The following is a 25,768-nucleotide window of genomic DNA, read 5'->3' as shown; positions in this document are numbered from 1 at the left end:
GCGCCAAGAAGATATTTGGGATGTTGACAGGATTTATATCTGTAGATCCATTTTACAGCCATCTTACAGTATAGGCATACCTTGTGCTTTGTACTTACAGAGAGTACATTTTTACAAACAGAAGGCTTGTGGCAACCTGACATCCAGCCAGTCTATTGGCACCAAGCATTTGCTCACTTCATGTCTCTGTGTCATACCTTGGTAATTCTCGCCATATTTCAAATCTTTTCATTATATATTATATGTGCTACAGTGATCTGTCGATAATTGTGACTCATGGAAAGCTCAGAGGATGGTTAGCATCCTTTACCAATAAAAAATTTTGGGGGCGCCTGGGTGGCTCAGTGGGTTAAGCCACTGCCTTCAGTTCAGGTCATGATCTCAGGGTCCTGGGATCGAGTCCCGCATCGGGCTCTCTGCTCAGCGGGGAGCCTGCTTCCTCCTCTCTCTCTCTGCCTGCCTCTCTGTCTGCTTGTGGTCTCTCTCTGTCAAATAAATAAATAAAATCTTTAAAAAAAATTTTTTTTAACAGTGTGCATATTTTTGGGGACATTATGTTACTGCACACCTAAAAGACTATAGTATAAGAATACAGTGTAAACAGGGGTGCCTGGGTGGCTCAGTGTGTTAAAGCCTCTGCCTTCAGCTCAGCTTACAGTCCCAGGGTCCTGGGATCAAGCCCCACATCAGGCTCCCTGCTCAGTGGGGAGCCTGCTTCCTGCCACCACACCCCCACCTGCCTCTCTGCCTACTTGTGATCTCTGTCCATCAAATAAATAAATAAAATCTTTAAAAAGAAAAAAAAGGGTATAGTGTAAACGTAACTTTTATAGGCACTGGGAAATGAGAGAACTCATTCGGCTTTATTTTGGTATTTGCTTTATTGAGTTAAGTCTGGAACCGAATTCCCAATATCTCCTCAGTGTGCCTATATTGATCCATGAATATCGAGTGTCTTTCTATTTAGTCTTCTTTAATTTCTTTCAACAATGTTCTGTAGTTTTCAGAGTATAAGTTTTGTGCTTCTTTTGTTAAATTCATTCCTGAATATATTATTCCTTTTGAAATTATTGCTAATAATTGTTGTTTTAATGTACCATTATTGTATTTTCCTTTTCTGATGTACAGAAGTACAATTAACTTCTGTATACTGATGTTGCAGTCCTGTTAAGCAGCATCAGTGTTTTTAAACTCTGTGATTCCAGAGGTGCCCGGGTGGCTCAGTGGGTCAAAGCCTCTGCCTTGGGCTTAGGTCATGATCCCAGGATCCTAGGATCAAGCCCCACATTGGGCTCTCTGTTTGGCAGGGAGCCTGCTTCCTCCTCTCTCTTTCTCTGCCTGCCTCTCTGCCTACTTGTGATCTCTGTCTGCCAGATAAATAAATAAAATCTTTTAAAAAAATAAAAAATAAATTAAATTAAAAAAAAAAAAAAGACTCTGTGATTCCAGTCTGCAACCAAGTTCAAGAACTTCTAGTTCAATACAATCCATGCCCTCAAGTCTCATCAAGGAAGATCCATCCACCATCACTGCCCTAAATTATTCTGTAATACTCAGAAGTATGATCTCCACAGGAAGGAAGGACTCCTTTCTAACCAACATCTCCATAGAGAATGCATGCATTTAGCTAGTTGCAGAAGAAACAGTAAAGGAAGCCTAAGAAGGAAGTTTTATACGTAAAAGTGAAAGCTCTGATTGAGATCCTTTAAATACTTAACCCCAAAGAGTGCTGCTACTGTTTTTAGAAGAGGGAACTAAGATCCGCCTTGTAAGTTTGAGAACAGTCATTCTATACGGGAGATTAAATCTGGCCCCCAATCGAAAGCACCTCCAGTTCCCACCAAGCAAGAGCGATCAAATGCTTCTACCTTTGTCTCAGGTGATCATGAAACACCTACATGAAGAGACTCAGTGACGTATGTAATAGCTCTGAAGAGAAACCCACTGGAAATGCTGCAGAGGGATCCAGTCCTCACCGCAAAGGGAATCAGTCGGGCTAGACTGGGAGCACCTTTCAATCAGAGCAGGGAGCAGGCAGCAGCCTTGAGCTTGGGAAGGATCTGCTTTCAACACCCGTAATTCAAGAACCCTCCCACTGACCTTTCAGAGGCTCTCCCTTTTATCCCAGCAGGGCTGCCTCTCTTCACAGAGGGGGCCCCAGTTCTCAGGCTAGTTCCAAAGAGAACCTTGTGTGCCACGTGCTTACAACACAGTATACCCAGAAAAGCAACCAATGGTTCCAAGAGAAAGAAAATAAGGCTTGCCAAGTTGACATCCTTCCATTTCCTCCAAAAAAACATTGGATCTCAGAACTGCCAGCCCTCAGCTGGCCCCAAGGCCCTCACCAACAGGCCCAGGACAGGCAGTGAGAATAAGCACAGCCCAGATTAAGCATCAGGAGATTCTGCTGAACTCATTTATCGCTTTCTTCAACCACATTCTGTGCACCTAAAGAGTCCCTATTTGAACTCTTAGGCAACCTTTCTGACTCTCCCGGAATGCACAGAAGGAAACAAACCCAAAAGTAACAAAGCCCTTCAGCCACAATGTAGGGCTATGCAAGGTAGCTGCATAAAATGTAACTGATCAACCCATCCAAGTAAACACAGTAAGGAGTGCAGTCCATTCATTCTAAGAGAGAAGGAGCAGGGAGTATCCACACATTTTAACCATACAAAGGACAGACGCATGAGGAGGCAAGCACACTAAACGTTTAATGTTGGAATCCAGGAGGGGGGAGGTATATAGATACTCATTGCTAAAGTTCTCTCACCTTTGTTGTATGTTTGAACAGTTCCCTCACAAACCGTTGTACAAATTCTTAAACTAAAAAGAAAAAAATTTACACCATTCACCAGATCTCAGATTTTATTGTTCCTTAAAGCAAGAATCATCTATGTTAAATGAAAAAAAAAGAGTCAACTATGTAGTATTTTATATAATACCCCAATATCTGTATTGTATTTAAGCCAGAATTTGAATAAATTCAAGTGAAATAAAATCTTCTTAATGAAAATTAATGACAACTGTATTAGTGATTATCTAAATTTTTGATAATTTTCAAGAATATTTACATTGTATAAATGAGACAAGCTAACTCATCATCAATTACATTTTTTTTTTACAGGATATAACCTACGAAGCCAGCATGCAAAACAGGTCACATCAATGACCCAGAAGTTAAACAATAGTGATGCTGTTAGTTTCTTCAAGAGGATACTTTTTCTCTACATAGACTACTAGTTAGGAAGTATAGCACAGACATAAGCCTTCAGCCTGGAGCACCTGGGTGGCTCAGTTGGTTAAGGGTCTGCCTTCAGCTCAGGTCACTATCTCAGGGTCATGGCATTAATGCTCCCTGCTCAGCAAGGAGTCTGCTTCTCCCTCTGCCCCTCCCCCTGCTCGGGCTCTCTCCCTCTCTCTCTCACTCACTCTCTCTCTCAAATAAATAAATAAAATCTTTAAAAAAAAAAAAAAGACATAAGCCTTAAGCAAACTTCCTCCTTGGCTACATTTACAAAAGAGAATTTATTAGATTTTAAAAATGTGAATCTGAAAAAGCTGGACTAACAGTGACTTGGTTGAATGTGAGCCATCTTCTAATATTCAAAATTGATTTAAATGATTTTATTCAACAAGTCCACAGCAAAATCAGAATATCTTTCTACTTATAACAGAGATGGTAACAAATTTGCCACTATCCCTCATCTCATAATTTTCCCCCAAGACTTTGTTCTGCAAAAACGGGAATGCTGTCAACATTCCTAAAAAGCCAATTTCTAGAAATCAGGGAGTTTATACCAGTGGTGCTTAGTTTCACTTTAATTGCCCTCATCTGAGTCAGTCTTCTTTTTCTTTCTCTTAATAGACCCACAGGCTTGCATATCCAAGACTGCTCTTGGTCCTGTTAAAATCCAACCTAGTTACTGTCCTTGAATGGCCACTTTACAAATTTTTCTTTAAGTTTTATTTATTTATTTGAGAGAGAGAGAGAGAGTGAGGTTTAGGGGAGGGGTATGGAAGAGGGTCTTCAAGCAGACTCCTCACTGAGTGCAGAGCCTGACGCGGAGTTCGATCTCCGGACTCTGCGATCATGACCTGAGCTAAAACCAAGAGCCACCCAGGTGCTCCCAAATATTCTGAGTTAGTGCCATATTCTAGCAAATTAGACTATTAAGGCAAAGATCGTAAGTTAAAGCCATAAGACCAGCTGTTTCAGAAATGTGTCAGTGCTCACAAAAGAGACAGAGGGGGCCCTTGTATTTGAAAGCACGTGATAGGGAGCAATTCATAAGTGCTTCAGCTAAAGACTGCTCTGCAAGGACCCTAGACCAGGGCAGCCCCCCATACCCTGCCCCTGGGATGGGCTGAAACTCACATCAGTGGGGTCCACCCCCAGCATTTCTGATCTAGTAGTGAGGCTCCAGACCTTGTCACATGTTCACAGCGGCTGTTGGGAGGACGACACTTACAGAGCCACTGATCTGCAACAAAATTCCCGACACGAGAGGCCAGGGAAAGGCGATCGATGAGAACAAGAATATCTGCCAAACTCCAATGGTCGGTGTGAAGCGTGTCTTAATGTTCTCTCATTTTCTCTTCACAGTCACTCAGAGACAGGTGCTGTCATCCTCATTCCACACTCAAGCATGAGAAAATACTGGGATCTTTACAATTTGAAAACACTACTTTTTTTCCTTCAGACGGTTCTCAATGCCGTAAACTTTAAAGGTCTTCCAAGCCTAGACACCATTCCATATGAAGACAATGTGTATATACATACTACCTAGGAAAAGCAGATATGATAGCTACAAGTGTTTGTTTGTTTGTTTTTCCCCATTGCAGTAAGTAAAGGTCTCTGCGCTTTGGAATCCCCAACCATTCTTCACCCTCAGCACTCAGGAATCACTTGGAAACAAGTCTTCTTGTGAACACCAGTAACTTCCACAAATGTGATGTGCTTTGGGCATGGAACAACATCAGTCTATGAACCTGGAGGTCAGGCCCTGAACACTGACCTTAGTTTCAACATCTGAATCTACACTAAGTGTGCTGGGAACTTCCAAGTGTGCAAACCAGACACCTTGAACCTCTCAACCCTTGGTGTTCTCAAATAATGTGCCTGAACTCACACCGTGGAAAGTTCACAGCACGCCGCTCAATCCCTTCGGTCTGGGGCTCCGGCCACAAGGGTGTTCAAATTCTATACACTCTGGTCTCTGCAAAACTTTTTGGATTTTTTGGGGGGCACCTGGGTGGCTCAGTCGGTTAAGACTCTGCCTTTGGCTCAGGTCATGATCGAAGGTCCTGGGATGGAGCCTCACATTGTGCTCTCTGCCCAGCGGGGGGTTTGCTTCGCCCTCTCCAGCTCCCCCTGCTTGTGTTCCCTCTCTTGCTGTGTCTCTCTCTGTCAACTAAATAAACAAAAATCTTTAAAAAAAAAAAAAAAACTTTTTGGATTTTTTTTGATCCATTGCTCTTTACATTTTCTTTGTTCTAACTAAGCTTTTATATACATGAAAACCAGCTATCAGTCTTGCATTACATAGGCTCTTGCCAAACTTTAGAAACTAGAGGTAGAATCATAAAAATCTAATTATGGGGCTCATTCATTGTTCACACTAACAAATAAAACTAAGGGAGCACATACTACGTCCTGGGCAGTATATTACATATTTCCACAAACATTGCTCTCAACATCCAAACAACCCTATGATTCAGGAATTAAGACAATGGATCTTCAGCAAGTAACTTAATTCTGTACTGGTTGCTTTTTCTTTTTTTTGAGAGCGAGAGCGTGCATGAGAGCTGGGGTGGGGAGAAGGGAGGGGCAGAGGGAGAAGGAGAGAGAGAATCTTATGCAGGCTCCATACTCAGCATGGAGCCCAACAAGGGGGTCAGTCCCACAACCCTGAGATCATGACCTGAGCAAAAACCAAGAGTCGGATGCTTAACCCACTGCGCGCCATCTGGGCACCCCTGCACTGGTCTCTTAATGTGCAAACTGGAGACTAGGAGTGAAAAGAGGGGAGAAAATTGTACTCTTGCATTTTACATATGACATGGCAGGTACTGAAAGGCCTTGCTTGTCCTTTCTTGACTTTTGTTAGTAGACGAATAAACTGAGGGTCAAATATCCATGTGGCTAATAACTCCCAAAGGCTTAACCGAAAGAGTCAAACCCAAAGGACCTCCCTGCTAGGGGTGGGAAAAGCTCCAAAACCACTGAGGGTTTTGGTTAACACAGAGCTTATGTATTTCTGTGGAAATGAGGCACTGACTGGGTCTAGCCTAATCCCAAGAGGTGCCACGCCTCTCTGAACTCTCTACCTAACCAACCCCTGATGCACTTGAACAGTCAGAAAACGGAGCTTAAGAGTTCGCTGAATTTTCTAGTTTGTAACCTCTTTGTCTTCAACGTGTCCACATTTATTTTTTAATTTATACCTTTTGGCATTTTACTTTTTTTTAACATATAATGTATTATTAGCCCCAGGGGTACAGGTCTGTGAATCGTCAGGCTTACATACTTCATAGTTCTCACCATAGCACATACCTTCCCTAATGTCCATAATCCAATGGGTCTACATTTTTATAAGTTTCTTTTCCTACACAGTAACTTCTTAATAGGGTACATAAACCTTTTTGTGTGATAATGCATCTCTCCCCAACATTAGGACCAACCGTATTCACGCAGTATGTTTTCATTCATTCCTGTCTCCAAAATACAGTACGCTTCTCTGGATAGGACCCATTTTTCTAACTTGACAGTGCTGTGGATACAAGGGTATTAAAATCAGCTGAAATTGTGCTAACACTGAACACACTGTATTTTTTAAAGACAGACTCAGGAGAGGAGTTTGTCTTGCTACAATTTGCTTCCTCTTGGAAAGAGGAAATGTTGATTAAACAAAAAGATATGTTCTTTCCACATCTCAGATTAGAGAACATAAAAAATTTGAAAATGTCCAGAGAGTCAAAGAAGGAGGATTTTTCCTACACATTTGGTGGGGGCTGTTGGTACAACAGTTTGGGGGGCAGGGCAATTCGGCAACAAATCAATATAGAATGCACATACCTTCTTATTAGGCAATTCCACTGCTAGAAATTTTTCTTAAATAGATACAATTTCACATTTACACAAGAACACAAATTTTTCATTTATGATAGCAAACACCTAAAAAGGAAGGTTTGACTACATACTCCTATGCAGAAGCGTGTCCACAATACCCTAAGTAAAATTTGTAAAAGTCAAGTTAAAGAAAAATACCTATAAAGATCCCATTTGTCTATTAAATGATGTGTATGAATATATACGCAACCCTGTGTTCACATTTTGCAACAGAGGAGGAGTCTGGAAGGCGAACTGATCGTACAGTTGATACCTTAGAAGCTTTTCTGGTTTTGTTTTGTTTTAAAACCAGCATGAGGATACCTGACATGTTTTTAAACATGTCTGTTTAAAAACAGACATGAGGCTCTGTCGTTAAGTGACTGCCTTTGGCTCAGTTCATGACCCCGGGGTCCTGGGATCAAGTCCCACTTTGGGCTCCTTACTCAGCGGGGAGCCCGCTTCTCCCTCTGCCTGCCTCTCCCCCTGCCTGTGCTCTCTGACAAATAAATAAATACAATCTTTAAAAACAAATAAAGAAAAGAAAACCAGCATGACAGCCCCTGGGCGGCTCAGTTGGTTAAGGGTCTAACTCTTGATTTCTGCTCAGGTCACGATGGCAGGATCATCGTGAGGTCGAGCCCCACACCAGGCTCCACACCAGGCACGGAACCTGCTTAGGATCCTTTCTCTCCCTCTCCCTTCCCTTCTGCTCCTCCCTCGCTCTCTCTCCCAATCAATCAATCAATCAATAAATACCCAGCACATATGACTGAGTTATTATTAAGAATAAAAACTAGTCTTTAATTTTAAAAAGGAGAGAGCAAGGAAAAATAGGGTTAAAAAGAAAGAAAATAAGCACTGAAGTTTCACTCTATTTCCAGTTACATTCTTTTCCCCTGCCCCCCGTCCAGGTACATGAAATCAGGGACTCAAACTTTGGCATTGTGGCTGAAACCAAAGTCTGAGACGGAGAGCACTGCACTCCGGGTTAGCAGTGGAAGAGAAGAGAGCAATCGGCCCTGTGCCCTTGCCTCTGTTTCATCCCTTGGGGCCTTGGTTTGCCTACTGACTTCCCGTTTCTACAGAAAAACACAGAGGAACTAAAAAGCCTGCACAGCCCGCCAGAAATGACTGCAGACTTCACCGAAGCATGAGCACGAACACAGGCGCTAACGGCAGTGGCTCTCAGGTTCCGGCACTGTCGCTGCCCCCGACCTCAGCATTTTAGGAAAGTGGCCATCAGGTGAATGACTGGCTTGGGACAGAGCGCTGAGTGGGCCTCAAAACATGAGCACACAGACTCCAACATCTGTGAGGCAAGTAAACAAGGAACTACTGTGTGATCTACGTCATGATCTTGAAAGAAGGGATATGTTTGTTTTTTTAAAGATTTTATTTATTTACTTGACAGACAGGAATCACAAGCAGGCAGAGAGGCAGAGAGAGAGAGAGAAAGGGAAAGCAGGCTCCCTGCTGAGCAGAGAGCCTGATGTGGGGCTCGATCCCAGGACCCTGAGATCATGACCGGAGCCGAAGGCAGGGGCTTTAATCCTCTGAGCCACCCAGGCGGCCCCAAGAAGGGATATGTTTTAATGAGCCATCCGGGCCATCACTTTATGGATGGAATGAGTTCAAGAACTTCAAATAATGCCTGAGGCTGAATCAGGTGGACGAATGCTGGCGACCGTCCTTGGGCAAGTGGGATCATTAGTGATGCCTTTCTTCTAGGGCTTCTGCCCACAGTCAAGGATGAAATGGTTGGAGGTCAGATTGCTGGAGTGGAAGGCAATACAGATACTTGATTGGTTTTGTTTTGTTTTGTTTTTTTAAGATTTATTTATTTGAGAAAAAGTATGCACAAGCAGCGGGATAGGGACAGAGGGAGAGGGAGAAGCAGGCGCTCTGCTGAGCAGGGAGCCTAATGCTAGGCTCCATCCTAGGACCCTGGGATCATGACCTGAGCCAAAGGCAGACGCTTAACCAACTGAGACACCTAGGTGCCCCAAAATACAGATATTTGTGCAAAATCTATATGATTTGATTTTAATGCTGAATGCTTTCAGAGCAGAACTGATCATTTTACACTAGGGTAAGTCAATGCCATGAGGGTAAGAACCATGTTCGAGTTTTTCACCAATAAATCCCCTCAACCTAGTATTCTGCTTGTCAAAGGGCTTGTTGACTTGCAATTGTCCTGATCAGGCAATGAGACTTCATTAGGAACTGAGCCAGTGGTGTATTAAAGGAAGAAAAGAGGAAGATGCCAGAAAGAAGGAAAGACATGAGAGTGTGAGATGCGTCATGTGAGAGGCAGCAGGAGGTGATCTGGACAGACACTGTGCAACAGGACTTCAGCGTCAGCCCTGAGGAATAGGATTCAAGCAGGTGCACGTGAGAGAATGACCAGAGTGGCATTTTGACAGCAACATTTTAAGAAATCGGACGTTAACATACAAATGCACAGGAAAGGGAAATTGGGACATGAAAACACTTTTCATACTCCAGACCTCAAAATGGCAGTCTGCCATAATAAATACCACATATGTGGATGAGGAGAGTGTCCTCCAAGCTCTCATCGGCCCCCCTGTATTTGCTCCCTTCCACACCATTCTCCACTCTGTGCCAGAGCCTTCTCCCTACCCCATTCCCAAACAGAGCCTTTCGGTGGCTCCATAATGGTCTTTAACAAGTTACACAAGCCCCTCCCCATGCTCCCTCTCCAACGTCATGCTCAAGCACCCCCATACCTCTCACAATCTGTTCCAGGGACGTCTCTCAGTTCAGTTCCTTGGTACGCCACCCTGCCTCGGCTCTGTGCCTTAACCTGTGCCTGTTCCTTCTCCCTGTGGCTCTCTTCCTGTCCACAGGCTCACCAGCACCTCCATCAAACAACCTCGTCCTCTCCTGGTCTCAGCCACCCAGGAAACCTTCCCTGACCTCCCCAGCGCTAGTTTGGGTGGCTTCCCTCCTGCTCCCACGGCACCCTGTACATCCCTTATCAGAGGGTCCACCTCCCACCGGAGTGAACTGGTTATGCCTATCCACACAGCACCACGGCTGGTACGTGGCCATATCAAATGGAAGAACAGAGTCAGGATTAAGATAAAAACAGACTGGGATGCCTGGGTGGCTCCGTTGGTTAAGTGTCTGCCTTTGGCTCAGGTCATGATCTCCAGGTACTGGGATCGAGTTCCACACATCGGACTCCCTGCTCAGCGGGGAGTCTGCTTCTCCCTCTGCCCCTCACCCAGCTTATGTGTGTTCTCTCTCCCTCTCAAATAAATAAATAAAATCTTAAAAAAAATAATTTTTTTTAAAAGATGAAAACAAACTTATAGGAAATTGGAATAAAGATACAACTACAAGAGAAAAAACAGGAAAGCTCTGGTGACTCACTGGCTGGAAGGGAAAGTTCTCTCACTCTACTCCGACCTTTGCCTGCTCTCTGGTCCCAGTCTGAATGTTTGGCCAGACTATCATATTCTGATAGGTGGTTTGAAAAATTAAATTTGGCAAGGTATGCTGTGGGGGAAAAAAAGAAAAAAAAAGAGTCTCCACAACACACCAACACAGATTGCCAACGTACCATCTTTTTATAACCTTTGTGAAAAAGAAATTAAATCCTCTTCCATATTCCAGGACTGCCCCCCTTCCCTGATACCATATGCTTTCCGAAGAGAATATAGAAACGCCCGAAGTACTTGTTCAACCCATGATCAAAGTCAAGAATGTTGTGCAAATAAAGCTCATTCCAAAAGCTTGTGTCAACGAAAGGGGTGGAGAGGTGGAGGGTGAAGTCTGATTTATTAATATCCTCACAATGGACAGAGCACTGTGGGAAAATTTTTAATGAGTAATCTTGTCCTAACAGAAAGATAAGTGTCATTCAAACAATATAGAGCTAAGTGAGTAGAATAAAATAAATCTCAACCAGTTTTGTTCTGGACAAAAGACCAGCACTAATTGGTAGAGTTTACATGGAAACAGGTTTCAAATGGATATAGAGGAAAAGACAGCCTGGGTGGCTGGATCCGTGGAACATCCTACCCTTGATTTTGGCTCAGGTCGTGATGTCAGGGTCGCGGGATCAAGCCCCAAGGCCGGCTCCCTGCTCATGGGGAGTTTGGTGGAGACTATCTCTTTCCCTCTCCCTCTGCCCCACCCTCGGCTCCCGTGCACACTTTCTCAAATGAATAAATACATCTAAAAAAGCAAAATTTAAAATTCTGTAATTGGACAGCCAGTGTCATGGTAGGTCCCATTCCTGGAGGTTGTCAGGCAAAATCTCAACGATCACAGTAAAATTAGTAGAGACCTATGTCCCTACTATGCTTGCGGCATTCCAGGCACTGGATTAAAAGCTTTATCCAGATTATCTATCGCAATCTTCTCTATAACCTTAGATGATTTATTATCATCCCTACATTCTATAAAAGAAAATGAAGCTGGGGTGTCTGGGTGGCTCAGTCATTAAGGGTCTGCCTTCAAATCAGGTCATGATCCCGGGGTTCTGGGATGGAGCCCCACATCAAGCTCCTTGCTCAGCGGGAAGCCTGCTTCCGCTCTCCTACTCCCCCTGTTGGTGTTCCTGCTCTTGCTGTCTAGCTCTCTGCGTCAAATAAAAAGATAAAATCTTTAAAAGAGATAGAAAGAAAGAAAGGAAGGAAGGAAGGAAGGAAGAAAATGAAGCCTTAGACTACCCAAACACATGAGTGGTTACCATTTACTGGTTATGCCACTACCACCTCTGGTCTAGATTGTTCTATTTATCTTCTAACTAGTCTCTCTGCCTTCATCCTTGTCCCTCTAGTTGTGTCTCTGTGCAGCAGCCAGGGTGACCGTGATGGTTAATTTTATGTGTCAACCTGACCAGACCACGGGATACTCAGCTATTTGGGTACAACATTATTTCTAGGTAGATCTACGAGGGTGTTTCCGGATGAGGCTGGGGTGTAAATGGTAGACAGAGGAAAGCAGGCTGCCTCCCCACACGGGTGGGCCTCACCCAATCAGCTGAGGGACTGAACGGAACTACCAGGCAGCGAGTGGAAGGGAGAATTCACTCTCTCTGCCTGACCCCACGAGCTATGACGCTGGTCTTCTCCTGCTCGCAGACTGGAACGTACACCAGTGGTTCTCCTGAGGCAAGTCTCTAACCTGTAGGCAGGAGATCAGGAGACTTCACTTCCATAACTGCATGAGTGAGTTCTTTTTAATAAATCTCTTAATATATACACATATGTGTCTGTATCTCTCGCTGGAGCTACATATATCTATCTTCAATGGATTTGTTTCTCTGAATAATCCTTATTAACACAGTGATCCCTGTAAAACATGGTTAAATCAGGTGCCAGGGTGGCTCAGTCAGTTAAGCCTCTGCCTTTGGCGCAGGTCATGATCTCAGGGTCCTGGGATCGAGCCCCGCATGGGGCTCCCTGCTCAGTGGGGAGCCTGCTTCTTCCTCTCCCTCTGCCCCTCCTCCTGCTTGCCATACCTGAACACCAAGCACAATCCCAGTTTTGGACAGACCTCTACACTGCTCCCCTCTGCCAAAAACCCTATTTTGCCAGCCTGTTTCCCCTGTCCTCCAGGTCTCTGCCCAAGTAATCCGTTATCAGTCAGGCTTCCCTGCCCACCCAACCCCGCCCCTACAGCACTCGCGGTCCCCCTCACCCTGCTCAGTTTTAACTCAGAGCCTCTATCATCCTCTGACTTCCATATTTGCTTGTCAGTATCTGTGCTCTGCATTACGGGGTGAAGCTATCTGAAAACCGGGCTTTGATCCCACCTATACACGGCACCCATCCCAACTATACAGGGCACAATCAGTATTTCTGTAGACGTGGACAAAGCCCGAGCAACCAGATCTGAGATGCAGTCTCACAGACACCGAACCAGACCGGCATCCAGAAGGAGGAGCCGCGGCAGTCACTCGGCCGCAAAGTGTGGTCTCCTTTCGCTGCTCTTTCCTCTTGCTCCATTTACCACTTGCCTTGCATAAGTGAGCAGCGGGCGATAAAGCGCGGATGAGATCCTGGTCCTCAAAGCCAACTCCTCCCTGAGTCATCCCTACTCTGTTCCTCATGCCGCTGCAGTCTGCTCCCACTTCTCAGATACTATCTGTCCCCAGCAGCTCCCTCGGTGGTGGGAAAATATAGTACCGCAATTTGCATTTCAAATCAGGGACTTGCCTGGTAAAAACAAAGTCATCACAGCTCCACCATGGGAACTCTTGAGTTTAAGCAGTGAGAATTCTGAAGTCATTTACGAACAGTGACAGAAAAACCCTCTGAAGCCCTGACAATGAAGAATTCACTTGACCCCTACGACGAACCTCACCCACCAGTGTATTTTAGTACCAGAAACCAACAGAATAAGGGAGGGCTTTAAACTGGCCACAGTGACTTCTGTCCATTCCACAGGACTGGAATACAGGGCAATGCAAAGAACTGGGGAAACTTGAAAGCTTCAGGAAAGGCTGGCAGGTCACCACCAGAGGAGGGGACAAAAAAATTCTGTGACCTTGCTGGCCTGGGATGCCTCATGCTTTTTTGCAGTTCCAGAGAGGTCCCAATAAAAAAATACTTAAAATGATCCTAGACTATACACATCAAACCAACCAGTTATTCTATTACTATATGCTTGTGGGGCGGTATGCTTCTAATTAAATAGTAGCTTGAGACACTTTCATCTGATCTCTTACATGCACCAGAAATGTGCTGATTTAGTCACAGTTATGATTTTTCTAAGGTTTTATTTTTATCATTTTTTATTTTTATTATTTATTTTTATATATTTTTATTATATATATTTATTTTTATTTATTATTTTATTATATTTTTATTTTTTATTATTTTTTAAAGATTTTATTTATTTATTTGACAGAGAGAGAACACAAGTAGACAGAGAGGCAGGCAGAGAGAGGGAGGGGGAAGCAGGCTCCCTGCTGAGCAGAGAGCTCAATGCGGGTCTGGATCCCAGGACCCAGAGATCATGACCTGAGCTGAAGGCAGAGGCTTAACCCACTGAGCCACCCAGGTGCCCCCATTTTTATTTTAATTCTGGTATCAGTCCGCACAGTGTTGCATTAGTTTCAGGTGTACAGTGACTCACACCATGTATGACTCAGTGCTCACTGTGCGATGCTCCCTCCTTCATCTCCTTTATTTTACTCTTCCCTCACCCCCCCTCCTCTGGTCACCATCTGTTCTCCAGAGTTTAAGATTTGGTGTTTATTTGTTTGGTTGGGGTGTTCGTTTATTTGTTTGTTTTAGGTTCGTCTCTTTTCTTCCTTGGTTCATGGGTTTTGTTTCTTAAATTCCACATATGAGTAAAATCACAGGGTATCTGTCTTTCTCCCACCGACTTATTTCACTTACCCTAATACTCTCTAGCTCCATCCATGTTGTTGCCAACGGCCAGACTTCAGTTTTTTACAGCTGAGTGTTCCATTGTATAGATACGTCCATACCCCGCATTTCCTTTGCCCGTTCATCTACCAGTGGACACCGGACTGCTTCCATAGTTTGGCTATTGTAAATAACACCTCAATAAACATAGGGTCCATATCCTTTTAAATTAGTGTTTTCCTATTCTTTGGGTAAGTACTCTCTTCTATTCACTTTTAGAGCTGTATTGTTTTTCCTCTAAGTCCAACTTCTACCTCTTGAGCTGAAGCACCCACCCATCAGCCAATCTTAGGACAAATCCAACGGAGAAACCTTCTCTATCCTCACGGCGAGCCCCTGGGTGTCTCAGAACAGGAGGAAGGCTGAAATCACCTATGTTACCATCTTTTTACAAAAGGCTAATGAGGAAGGCAGTCAAGTCTTCACAGGATTTCCTTTCTTTAAAACAGTTCCTGAAACACAGAACAGCTCAGCCTACTGAGGGAACTTCGGAAAGAAAGCTAGGGACTGCCCTGGGGGTCCCACCTGATGCCCCCCACCACAGTCTGAGACCGCCATGATCCTCCCCTACCTCCCTCTGCCCTCCAGGTCAGGACACCAAGGTTCAGAGAAGCCAAAGATCTGGCGGTGGTGAAGCCTAGCCGGAGCCAGGGTCTCCCTCCCTCCAAGTCTGCGCGGTTCACCACGGGAAAGGAAACATGGAAGTGGCAGTAGAAAGACAACATTCCTGCCGAAATCCTACTACAGATACCAGTTAGAATCCAGGAGAGAACCGCCACGGGTTCTCAGCTTCATCTGAAAGTTAATCAGTCCATGTGGGCACACATGTGAGCACAAGTAACACACACACACATACACACACACACACACATGCACCAGCGCACGCACACACGGCAACTCTTTCCAAACTGTAAACCTCTCCCAGGCTGTATGTGGGCTTTTCTTAAAGGTCACTCGACAGGCCCCAAGGAAAAGAAGGGCTTGGTCTAAAAAGTTTTATATTTCCTCTCACTTTTTTAAACATTGGAAAATCCATTTGGCTCAGAGAAATGAATAGTAAAAGGAGTTCTAACTACTTGGAGCCAACAAAATGTAATGGAAAAAAGGCAAGAATATGGCTGGACGTTATTTTCTTTTTGCTCGGCACATCCTGTCTGTAATCTGAAAGGTAAATAGACCATGCCCAACATACCGACTCTTTTCAGGTGAAATTATCTAGGTTAGAAAAACAAGCAACTGTGTTTCCATTATTCTTTAATTCGTGGCGGACAGAAACAGCTTCCAAAATAAATCAGGGAGGCAAAAGTGGCTCACCAGGGAGCAAACCCACACCTTTTCCCTCCTTTTGATAACTGACTCTTGTGAGTCTTTTTTCTTCCTCTTGAATTATAATGGTGTGGTATTATCTGAAAGAGTACGGTGCAAATGCCAGAAAAGGAAATTCTGAATTTTCATAGGTTGGGTTATTTAAATCCACAGGAGAGAGGGAGCGAGAGAGGAGAGAGAGCTTCTGCAGATCATTAGTTAGCAGACTAACATCCCTGAGACATTTACGCTTCAAGTGCAAGAACAAGTAATTTTGCAACACCTCTCTCCAGAACCCCAAAATACCAACTTCTTTGGCTCCATAATGCACCTCATGATCTACGAGATCAGTCATGCTTGCGACAGCTGTGCCCACTTCCGTCCTGCATGGACTCCCTTGCTTGACACTACACTTTCTTCCATATATTAAAGCCAAGCAAACAGTCTAGCAGAAACCACCCTCCGAGACAGAACTCTCGAAGTTTCCTTTACCAAGAAACCAGCTATACTGATAGGCTATCTGAAGCAACACGCATTACAGTCTGCTCTCTGGACGTCATTACATCAAGAATTACCTACACGGCAATGACTTAAAGCAGCATTCGCCAGTGCACAAATTGTGGGCAAGTTAATAGGTGTTCCACTAAAAAGGTGGTGTGGTCAAATGGAAACGCCTCCTCAGGAGAAGTGAAACAGGATCCCCCCCCCTTTTTTTTTAAGATTTTATTTATTTATTTGACAGGCAGAGATCACAAGTAGGCAGAGATGCAGGTAGAGAGGAGGAAGCAGGCTCCCCGCTGAGCAGAGAGCCTGATGTGCCACTCGATCCCAGGACCCTGAGATCATGACCTGAGCTGAAGGCAGAGGCTTTAACCCACTGAGCCACCCAGGCGCCCCGCTTTTCTTTTAACCGAAAGATTTCACAGACCTTCTCGCGTGCCTTACGTCCCTTCCAAGAAGAGGAAGAGAGAACATACCAGTTTCCGAGCTAATCTGGGCTTGGAACACTCTATCCGAGGATCACCTCTGTTCCACAGAGCTGGAGCGCCACAGAGCACACAAGGGGTGGGGGCACCTCCTTAAAGGCCAGATATCCCTAAAGATAGGGACCCCATCCAATGGTCCGTCAGACACACCACATCTATCCGTGCTGCTTTCCCAGGGCACACTGATGTTGGAAACAAAGAATTTAAACTCACGGCAACCTGGTCAGGGATCATTCTTAGGGAAAACAGGACAAGGGTAAAAGATATAAAAAGCTTTATTAAATCTATGAACGTATATGGGATCCAGCAAGAGGACCAATCTATTTGGTCAGCCTCCTAATGAGGAGGGGAAGGAGAACAGTCCCAGCAAAACGATTTTAAAGACACATCTTGCCCAAGATGTCCTTCCAAGCCGATAATCAGAAGATGTCATCCAGTCATATGTAAAGCTGGAAATTACTAGCAGATGCCTATTTTAAAATGTCACAAGGGGTCCCTGGGTGGCTCAGTCGGGTATTCATCTGCCTTTGGCTCAGGGCATGGGATGGAGCCCCCAAGTTGGGCTCCCTGCCCAGCAGGGAGTCGGCCTCTCCCTTCCCTCTGCCCCTCCCCCCTGCTCATGCTGTCTGTGTGTGTGTGTCACATAATAAATAAATACTAATATATAAAATCTTCAAATAAATATATAAAATCTTCAAAAAGCAAAGTCACAAATTTCTTTTCAGCCTTGAAAACACAAAACACACTTGGTATCTTTAATATCAATATTTAATATCTAGTATTTAAGTGCAAACTAAAATCTGGGGGATCAGACTCATCCTCTAAGAGCTTTTTAAAAGAAGAAATGAAAGGTCTAAACGATAAAAAGTTAGAGTAGTATTTCAGGTGAGCCTGATGTCAACTGCAAATTTATAGACACCAATGTAATCCAGTACATGCAGGTTACTAGTTTGGTAGATCATAGGGAATGGGGTACAGGAAGCCAGGGAAGGTTAATGTTTATAGGTGCAGAAAGTTCCAGACTTGGAGGGATATCAAAAACGCCAAGCCATTTGACTTTCTGGTTTGAGCACTCACTCCCCAGCAATGAGGAAGTAGGGTCACAGATGACAGAATAATCCAATTGTCCTAACTCCTACCGTCCAATTGCCAAAGGAGAACCGAGAAGCTGTCGTGTCGTTTTTAACCGGGAACTGAGAGCTCTTGCAACCGTAACTGTGATGCGATCAGATACCTCGTCCCCACACGTGCAGGCGCTCATGCCCAAACTGGAACCCTGAACTGCTGAGTCTCGTCGCAAAAACTCAATTCCAGATCCTGCCTCTTCAACGTCAGTCACCCTGAGAGACAAAAATTTCCATCCTGCCTTGACCCAAACGTTGCCTCTGACTCATTTGTTTCAAGGATTAGGCAAGGGTCCGAAACACAGGTGCGAAAGTCAGAGAAACAACCCCTCAGAACACAGCCGTCGGCAGCAAAGCGAGTCCAGAGGAAACTGAAGCCACCCCTGGAGGACAAGGTCACTTCCTTAAGCAACACAGGCCGAGGAGAAGAGGAAAAGCCAGCACAGATGTTCCTGAGGCCTCGTCCTGACAGCCTAATGGAAATGCAATACCCCCAACCCTGCACTCCAGCTCCCTCGGCCGGCCTAACGCATTCCCGCAGGCCCATGACCCCATCCTGTAGAACTCGCTCGTTTATTATGTTTACAGTTTATTGTGCAACTGCCTTTAAGAGAATGTAAGCTCCTAAGAGCAAGGATCTCTGCTGGGCTTTGTTTCTTAAACTGGTAAGTCCCAGTGCCTAGAACAGTTCCTGTCCATGCTGTCATCTTTGGATGGGAGACCTAAAGGAAGGATTTTAATCTCTTTCTTCCTTTTTACCTAAGAATCATCCCAAGGCTTCTCCCCACCCGAATTCTCAATCCGCCCCCCAATTTTTAATTGATATACACGAGCTTGAGAACACGTCGCATCGATCAACTGAACTAAGCGAAAGAGAGAGAGCAAAATTTATTTCACCTTAACTTATTATGTGCTTTTTTACCCCCAAGGATATGCTTAGTAAACATGCCCATTGATAAATGATTCTACTTCCTTAACAATTCCTTTCTTCTTACTTCCCTTGATACAAGCGCTGGTCACTGTAACTGAGCAATTCAATCTCCTTCTCAAGTCAGGACACTAAACCCACATTTGTCTGGTGATTATTATACCTTGGTATAATAAACATTAACAGTCTGCCGCTACAAGGCCCACCAAAGCAAAGATAAATGGTAGATATTGTAACTCGGGCATCAGGCCTCTGCCAGTCCGAGACAGCAGCACAAGTCCTGGACGGGTCTCACCCATCCTCAGTTTAAAAGTGCAGTTGAGGGGCGCCTGGGTGGCTCAGTGGGTCAAAGCCTCTGCCTTCGGCTCGGGTCATGGTCTCAGGGTCCTGGGATCAAGCCACGCATCGGGCTCTCTGCTGGGCGGGGAGCCTGCTTCCCCCTCTCTCTCTGCCTGCCTCTCTGCCTACTTGCGATCTCTGTCTGTCAAATAAATAAGTAAATAAAACCCTTAAAAAAAAAAAAGTGCAGTTGATTCAAACACAAACAGGAGAGAGGCAGGTAACATCAGCAGAGGAGGGCGTCTGGGTGGCTCAGTCGGTGGAGCATTCGACTCTTGGTTTTGGTGCCAGTCATGATCCCATGGGTCATGGCATTGAGCCCTGTGTTGGGCTCTGTGCTGGGCATGGGGTCTGCTTGGAGTTCTCTCCCCCTGTCTTTCTCCCCACTCATGTGCTTGCTTGCACACGCGGTCTCTCTCTCTTTAAAATAAATAAAAATAAATTTTTAAAAAATACACATAGAGAGAGATACGAATTGATGATTATGATTGATATATATATTAACTGAGGAAAGCTCATCAACACAGGCCCAGAGTAGCTATATCGTACCACTTTTTCATTTTCTCATGAAATTTCCCAGTTGGGGATGCAAACAAAAATGTGTTGAGCCAGGCGCCTGGGTGGCTCAGTGGGTTAAGCCGCTGCCTTCGGCTCAGGTCATGATCTCAGGGTCCTGGGATCGAGTCCCGCATCGGGCTCTCTGCTCAGCAGGGAGCCTGTTTCCTCCTCTCTCTCTCTCTGCCTGCCTCTCTGCCTACTTGTGATCTCTCTGTCAAATAAATAAAATCTTTAAAAAAAAAAAAAAAATGTGTTGAGCCCAGACGTGGTCCACAATCATCAGTTTGCAAATTCTGCTTAAAGCCTCAGCTCAGAGATCACTGCCCCCAGGATGTCCCTCTGTCCCCCACATGCATGAGACATTACTCTGGTAGGTCGAGCTTCCCTGGATTCCACTAAACATAAATGCTCCTTCCATGTGTCCCTCTTCCCTGCGGGAACCATCTCCTTCACCGCTACATTCCCAACATCCCACCGCATGCCCGGCACACAGGAGGAGCCCAAGAGATGTTTAATAAATGAAAATTTGAATAAGACCACCTGCGTTCACGCTTCTAGCAGCCACTGTGAATCCATCGTTCTGTCTCCCATCTTCACGCCTTAACCAACTAACCTTCAGGGATCCTTGCGATCAGGTCACAGACATTGATACCAAGTGTCAGAGTAAAAGAAACAAGCCCATCCCTGGAGATCTATAAGCTTCTCCTGTTCATGACACATAAGCACCATCCGACATATTGTGAAAATAGGGGGAGAAAAAAGAATCTCACTTTGGCATAACAAAGTAAAAGAATTAGATCTCATGGGCTTTGGAGGAGATGAGCAAGTCTACCAAAGAAAATTCAGGAATTTGCTACCTGCTTTCTCCATCGCTCAAAATAACTGGCGAACGCCTTTCAGACAGTAGTTAACTAAGACCTTTTAGGAATATTTCTGTTTTGTTCCTGGCCTCGTCCTTTAAGAATAGATTCTGCTTCTTTAACCAATAATTACATTTCACACATATATTATCCTCTGCCTCCAAACCAGGAAATCTCAGACCCACCATTCAGACAGTACTTGGAGACTGACCCAAAGATGGAAGAGCTCTCCCACACAGGGGCCTGTTGTCGCAAACCCCAGCGTCCCAGAAAGCCACGGAAGCCGACCCTGTTCTTTCACGGTTCTCCCCTTCCGTATTTTCCCACGCCCATGACGAAAGCATCAGGGAAGACTTACTGCTGTGCAGAAGAGGCAGCGGCATTCCCGGAGTGTGGTCATCTTGTCCAAGGACTGTTCGCAGAGGCACAGCTTGCAAGTGACAAGGGGGGCCGGAGCCAGCTCTCCCGCCGCCGGATTTTCGGTGGTCATGGTGAGGTACTGGGTTCTCCCACCGGAGCCCATCAGCCTCTCCTCGCCGGTCTCCAGGCTCCTCAATCCCTACAGGAAGGTCCAAGGAAGAAAATACTTTATTCATTCATACAGCGGTTGTTTAGGCAACACATCTGAGCTCCTCCATGGCAAACCTTCCCCTCCCACACCATCTAGGCACACGGCAAAGGCAATTCTGAGAACTGTGGGCTCCAGGACTTGCTACCTTAACAAGGTGTTCCTGGCGTCCTGACATTTCCAGGGACCTCTCCATCCTGCCTCCTCTCATGTAAATTACAGGATGAGAAGACCACAAGGAACACACATCCCGTTTAGGAGTTGCATGGCTACAATCCTACAGATTAAGAAGACAGACACTTAAAAATGGGATGTCACTCAAAAAAGTTACACAAAGAATTACCATATGATCCAACAATTCTACTTTTCGGTATACGCCCTAGAGAACGGAAACCGGGATGCACAGAGATCCTTGCACACCAAGAACCCTAGCACCACTGTTCACAACAGTCAAAAGGTGGAAACCATGGAAATGCCCATCAAGAGATGCGCAGATACACAAAGGGTGATAGAAACATTCAATGGAATGTTATTCAGCCTTAAAAGGGAATGAGACTCTGACACACGCTACAATATGGAAGGACCTTGAAGACATCACGCTGAGTGAAATAAGCCAGACCTGAAAGGGCAGATACTGTGTGATACCATCAATGTGAGGCACCCAGGAAGTCGAATTCACAGAGACCAAAAGCAGAAAGGTGCGACTTGGCGGGGAGGGGTGGGAGTGGACAGTTACCATTTCATGGGTACAGAGTTTCTGTCTGGAATGATGACAAAGTTCTACAAATGGATAGTGTGAAGGTTGCACAAGACTATGAGTGTGCTTCGTGCCACCGAATGAGACACTTAAAATGATTGAAATGGTAAATTTTATGTTATGTCTATTTTATACCAATACATCCCCCCCGACAGGGCATCAATGTTAATTGTGTTCTTTCACATTTGTCATTTCACTTCAACTTCTGCAACCATGAGGATTATTTTATAGGTGAACTGAGGTCCTGAGAAGTTAAATAATCTGCCACAGCTCTCAGAGCTTGGATAGAGCAGAGCAAAATTCAAACCTCCACCTTCTGAGACCGAGCCCAGTGCCTGGTCCATTACCCCAGAGCTGCCTCGCAAGTGGATATTTCATGGAGGGGTTGGAACGGGGAGAGAGAGAAGGAAGAAGGGGTAAGGAAAGGCGGGGGGGGGGACAGAGAGAGAGAAAGAGACAAAAAGCCCATGACTACAAGTACCATTAGGTCACTGAAACTACCCAGAGCAAAATCTATCTCCAAACATGGATGACTATGATGAAAAATAAAAAGTAGAACAGAAACCCTTCCATGATCTTTAAAAGAGGTAAAATAATTGTGAAAATACTCTATAGTTGGATCATATCAGGAAGCCCCATGTTCTAATTAAAGAGAAGCAAAGTCCAACAGTTCTTACTATTTCATTTTTTTTTAAAGATTTATTTATTTATTTGACAGACAGAAATCACAATTAGGCAGAGAGGCAGGCAGAGAGAGAGGAGGAAGTAGGCTCCCTGCTGAGCAGAGAGCCCAATGCAGGACTCGATCCCAGGACCCTGAGATCATGACCTGAGTCGAAGGCAGAGGCGTTAACGCACTGAGCCACCCAGGCGTCCCAGTTCTTACTATTTTAAAAGACTATGGCCAATTCTAAGAAATTTGACCACAAAAATCATTGTAAACAGCCTCTCCCCCTACGAGAACCACACTCTTTTTGTCCCAATTTTTGAGCAAAAGAAATGATACGTTCAGGATTTGTTACAGAGCCCCACAGTGGCTTATGTCTCAACATATAGGTTCAAAAGTACAAAAATAAGGGAGAGAAAACAAAATTGGATGAGATGGAAGGGGGAAAAAAATCTATGAGATCTAACTGCACTATCTTAACGTCACACCAGAAAGAATCAATAGTTACTGACTCTAGTAACCTGAAATACTCAAGGTTTTTCACCTATGCCTTGAGTAGTAGTAGACTAGATTAAAAATAAATTTGAATAGAAAAATAATCAATGATCAGCATCCATAATATTTTGGAAAGGCTCAATAAGGTCTGAGACATGGTGTTCTTATTTGATTAACTATTAATGAGCTATCATCCAAGAGCAAATCAACATGCCTATCAAATACAGTATTTTGAAGTTAAGAAAAAAATCTCACTTTAAGGTCAATTAGGAGTAAAAATGAGTGATTCTGCCTCTCTCCTCTTCCCAGTTTATGCACAGACAACTACCACCTGTCTGTTTCTGCAAGACATCAAAATGGGGATATTATCAATCTCCGCCAACTGCGGTCTTCACATTTCTATTTTCCCAACACAGCGCATACAGCATATTCTGACTATCTTTGCCCCCCAAAAAAAGAAATCCCAAGTCAAACATCAAGAAGAAACATAGCCAGTACACGTCTCATGACGAGCACTGAGTAATGCATAGAATTGTTGAATTACTATAGTGTACACCTGAAACTAATATAACACTGCATTTTAACTGCACTGGAATTAAAATGATAAAACTTAATACAATTTTAGAAGAAGACAGACAGGGGGAGGGGGAAGAAGAAGGAGGAAGGGAGAAGGAGGAGGCGGAAGAAGAAAGTAGCCAGGAATGCTTCCTGAGTCGGGAAGACGGGAATGACACAGGCCCAGCCACCCAACACCACAAATGTCAATTACACGAAGAGCCCATCCAGAGGAAGTGGTTATGAATAGATAAATCCTGTTGTTCTAACCTAGCAGGAGATCTAGGTATTCTTCAACAAAGTCAATTATTTCTTACAGTCTCAACCTATATTATTTTTTATTTTTTAAAATTTTTAATGTAATCTCTACTCCCAGTGTGAGGTTCGAACTCATGACCCCAAGACCAAGAGTTGCATGCTACCTACCAAGGCTATCTACCAAGCCAGCCAGGTGCCTCCATCTTATTTTTTTAGAAAGAGACATAGGACCCTTGAGAAATGAAGACATAATTGACTACTTCTTAGATTATCTCTCAGAAGTAGTCTTTTGAAGGCAGAACTGGAAATTGTGTTCACTGTGGACACCTAAAACATAATTTTATCTCTCGTCATAGACACATTAAGTGTTCGTTCCTTCCTTTGTGGTTACAAATCAAAGTTATAAAAATATAAAAATATCACCTCCCAAAGTTTCCTCCTGCCCCCTTTATGTGTCATTACTTGTGTGCATGTATTTACGGTAAGAGCACTTCACAGAAGATCTACCCTCCTAGCAAATGTTTTAGTATACAACATAGCATTGTTAAATAAAGGCATTACGCTGTTCCCCAGGCATATATTTATCTTCTAACTCATCAAATTGTCTACGTTAAGTATGTACATCTTCTTGTCTGCCAACCATACTTCAATAAAGTGATTTAATATATATGCAACTGTTTAAAGTATATTTTATATATGAAAATATTTTTGTGACAAAAGCCTTTTCCAAAGCAGAAACCTGTCTTGTTAAAACAACAACAACAAAAATTCCAAGCATTCCAAACAAGGCGGTGCTTGTAACTGAGACAGAGGAACGGGGTCACATATTTCACCTCTCTGAGATAAGAGCAATCCAAAATGATTCTTCAAAAAGAACTGATTTATTTTTCCGCACACCATAAACGCCAATTCCATTCAAACACATGAAGCCATGGAATTTTACAGAAACAGCATCTTAAGTAAACTGCCACCAGAGCAAGGAGAGGAGGTGGACTGGTGCTGGTGGAAGCAGTCCTGGGAGCACTGGGCCGGGTCCCCGGGACCGTTCCCTCCAGGCACCACCCCAGAAGCTGAAGGCGTTGCCAGGCACAGTTGGAAAACCAGCTTCTTGGTTTTTCACTCTGGGCAAAATCAATAATGAAAGTTTTAAAAGTGAATGACACACAGGGAGTGCTTTATAAAGAAAAAAAGAGCATCAGACGAGAAATCCTTTCCTAGGGGTGCCTGGGTGGCTCCGTTAGTTAAGCATCTGCCTTCGGCTCAGGTCATGATCCCAGGGTCTGTCAGGCTCCCAGCTCAGTGGGGAGTCTGCTTCTCCCTTTGCCTGCTGCTCCCCTGCTTGTGCCTCTCTTTCATGCTCTCCCTCTCTGACAAATAAATATTAAAAAAAAAAAAAAAGAAGAAGAAGAAGAAGAATTAGAAAGGAAATCCTTTCCCATTGATTCATCACACACAGAGCTCTTCAAGCAATCATCAGGAGAACCCTGACACTCCCTCCCTTGAGATGTTGGTGAATGGCTCCCAGGTGTCCTAGCAGCCTTCTGTTTGGCTTACTGGGATTCCCCAGTCTCTGACATGCAACCACCAACAGCAGAAACTCACAGCCCATGAGCTCACAAACCATGAGCACATGGCATGAACCTCAGAGAGGGTGTCCAGAAGAAGGGGACCACACCTCTGCAGCTCCGGAACCTTTCAGAGGACTACACCTTCACAGGTACATGGACAACCCACACCCACTCCCCTCCAGGTTCCAAGAAATTCTTCCAGGCAGACAGCCCGTAATCCCTTCTCACTAGCTTGCCCAACTTGTTCTGCCTCATACCTCATGTTTTACCTAAAATA

General features: G+C 44.4%; 1 protein-coding gene across 5 annotated transcripts in view; it reads right to left on the bottom strand.

The window, feature by feature from the left end:
• The window catches only part of RNF144B (ring finger protein 144B), a 170,656-nt gene that overhangs the window by 46,420 nt on the left and 98,468 nt on the right, over window positions 1-25,768 (bottom strand). For 4 of the 5 annotated variants that reach the window (XM_045085076.1, XM_004761268.3, XM_045085075.1 and 1 more), the window contains exon 2: window positions 20,982-21,182. In XM_045085076.1, coding sequence (XP_044941011.1) covers window positions 20,982-21,146 — 165 coding nt within the window. In that variant the 5' untranslated portion in view covers window positions 21,147-21,182. Of the gene's footprint in view, window positions 1-20,981; window positions 21,183-21,339; window positions 21,365-25,768 lie in introns of those variants that run through there. The other variant, XM_045085077.1, reaches the window with a different exon arrangement.

The sequence above is a fragment of the Mustela putorius genome, unplaced genomic scaffold (genome assembly GCF_011764305.1).
Source record: "Mustela putorius furo isolate JIRA1106 unplaced genomic scaffold, ASM1176430v1.1 tig00000831_pilon_pilon_pilon, whole genome shotgun sequence".
Classification (NCBI taxonomy): domain Eukaryota; kingdom Metazoa; phylum Chordata; class Mammalia; order Carnivora; family Mustelidae; genus Mustela; species Mustela putorius.
This window is presented reverse-complemented; position numbering and strand designations above follow the sequence as displayed.